Here is a 1,602-nt window from a genome sequence, read left to right on the forward strand (position 1 = left end):
GCCCAATGCAGCACTATTCCCCCCACCGCCGCCGCCGCCCGTCCGGCGCTCAGATGCAAATCCCGTGCTCTGTTACACGTCCCCTTCGACGCCCTGACGTCGCCGCCCCAATAATGCAGCGCCTCCTCTCTCCCTCGCGACCTCTCCTCTCCTCCATGGCATCTCACTGGTTGCCACCAGCGCTCGCGCGACGAGTCGATCCACCTCTCCGTCGTGTTTCCTCGGAGGCGACATGGGCCAAGACGTGAACCTGCATGGCTGCGATGAAGATCCAGGGAGCGCAAGCAAGGGTCGCACGACTGAAATCGTGATCAAGGAGGACGAAGAAGAAGCCAGCGACTACGAGTTCAACCTCGGCCACGTACTTGAAAAGAGCGGGCACCGTGATGGCTCTATGTACAGGGCTATCTACCGGTGTGGCTGGAAAAGCGATTATTCTATCGGAGATCGTAGCGAGAGTAAGTGATCAATACTTGTCTCTTTTATCTTTTCTTATTCCTTACTGGTTGTTGTTGCAGATATGAACCTTTTTTTCCGTTAGACATTGTGACACCTTTGTCACGTCGCAGTACATATTTGACTCATCATAAAGAATTAGATATTATTAAGTTTATTAAGGAGCCAATGCTCTAGCTGTGTCACCTCTATACGAACTTCCTCCAAACCCTCATTGCCTTGCACCGTAGCTTTCAGTTAACTGCAATGCAAGTACTAAATTTTTGATGAGATTAGCTAGCACTTCCACCCACACATCCTGAATGCACTTGTGCAGGCCCTTCTTCAACCTGGCACTGCTTGCACAGATAGCAATTTGCGCTGTCGTCTGACAGGAAATGGATAGCATTTTACAATTGTACCCTCGTTATGTTGTACAGGTATATATAGTCTTCTTTTGGGTTATTGTCGGAAACTTAATTAGAACGATTGAGTTTGCTCTCCTCCCCAACTCTTCTGCAGTATAGGGTACTGAGTTGTAGCATCAATGGTTGAAATCATCCAGTCAACTCCTAGCATACCAATCTCATTTGAATAGACGACTAGTGTTGTATGTTTTAGAACAAAAGACGACATGCAATTTGTGTCGATATCCTCTATGATCCTGACTAGCCATGTGTATAATGCTTTCCATGGAAGCATCTAATAAGCTTTTCAGGGCAACGTTTCCTGTTGGTGTTCCTAAATAGGAACTTTTTGTGGGAGCAAAATTCCTTGTAAAAAGAACATATATAATTTATACTTAATAGATGAAAATAAAAAAATTCCAATAGGGCCATATAGTCCTCAAATAACATTTTTTTTACTTTTCTAATGCCATATATCTGTTTACCACATTAATTCCAGTCACAAACTTACAATGCAACTTTACTTTTTATGAAGCTCGGTTGGAAGCAATGATGTTTTCAGATCCCGCGAAACGTATGACTCGTCCTTGTAGCATGCTGCAAATTTTCTCATTAGAGTTGGCTAAAATTCCTGGCAATGATGGCTTAGTAGAGTTGTATGGATACGTAGCGGCGCGGGATGATGTGGATAAGATGCTTAATTATGTCATCAATATTAGCAGGGATGATCCCATTATTGTGAAGCAGGTGCACATCTATA

At 44.3% G+C, this 1,602-nt stretch overlaps 1 protein-coding gene across 1 annotated transcript in view; it reads left to right on the forward strand.

The window, feature by feature from the left end:
- The first annotated feature begins 232 nt into the window (after positions 1-232).
- The window catches only part of LOC119309793, a 3,304-nt gene continuing 1,934 nt past the window's right edge, over positions 233-1,602 (forward strand). The window contains exons 1-2 of the mRNA XM_037585713.1: positions 233-458; positions 1,378-1,589. Coding sequence (XP_037441610.1) covers positions 233-458; positions 1,378-1,589 — 438 coding nt within the window. The remainder of the gene's footprint in view (positions 459-1,377; positions 1,590-1,602) is intronic.

The sequence above is a fragment of the Triticum dicoccoides genome, chromosome 5B, assembly GCF_002162155.2.
Source record: "Triticum dicoccoides isolate Atlit2015 ecotype Zavitan chromosome 5B, WEW_v2.0, whole genome shotgun sequence".
Classification (NCBI taxonomy): domain Eukaryota; kingdom Viridiplantae; phylum Streptophyta; class Magnoliopsida; order Poales; family Poaceae; genus Triticum; species Triticum dicoccoides.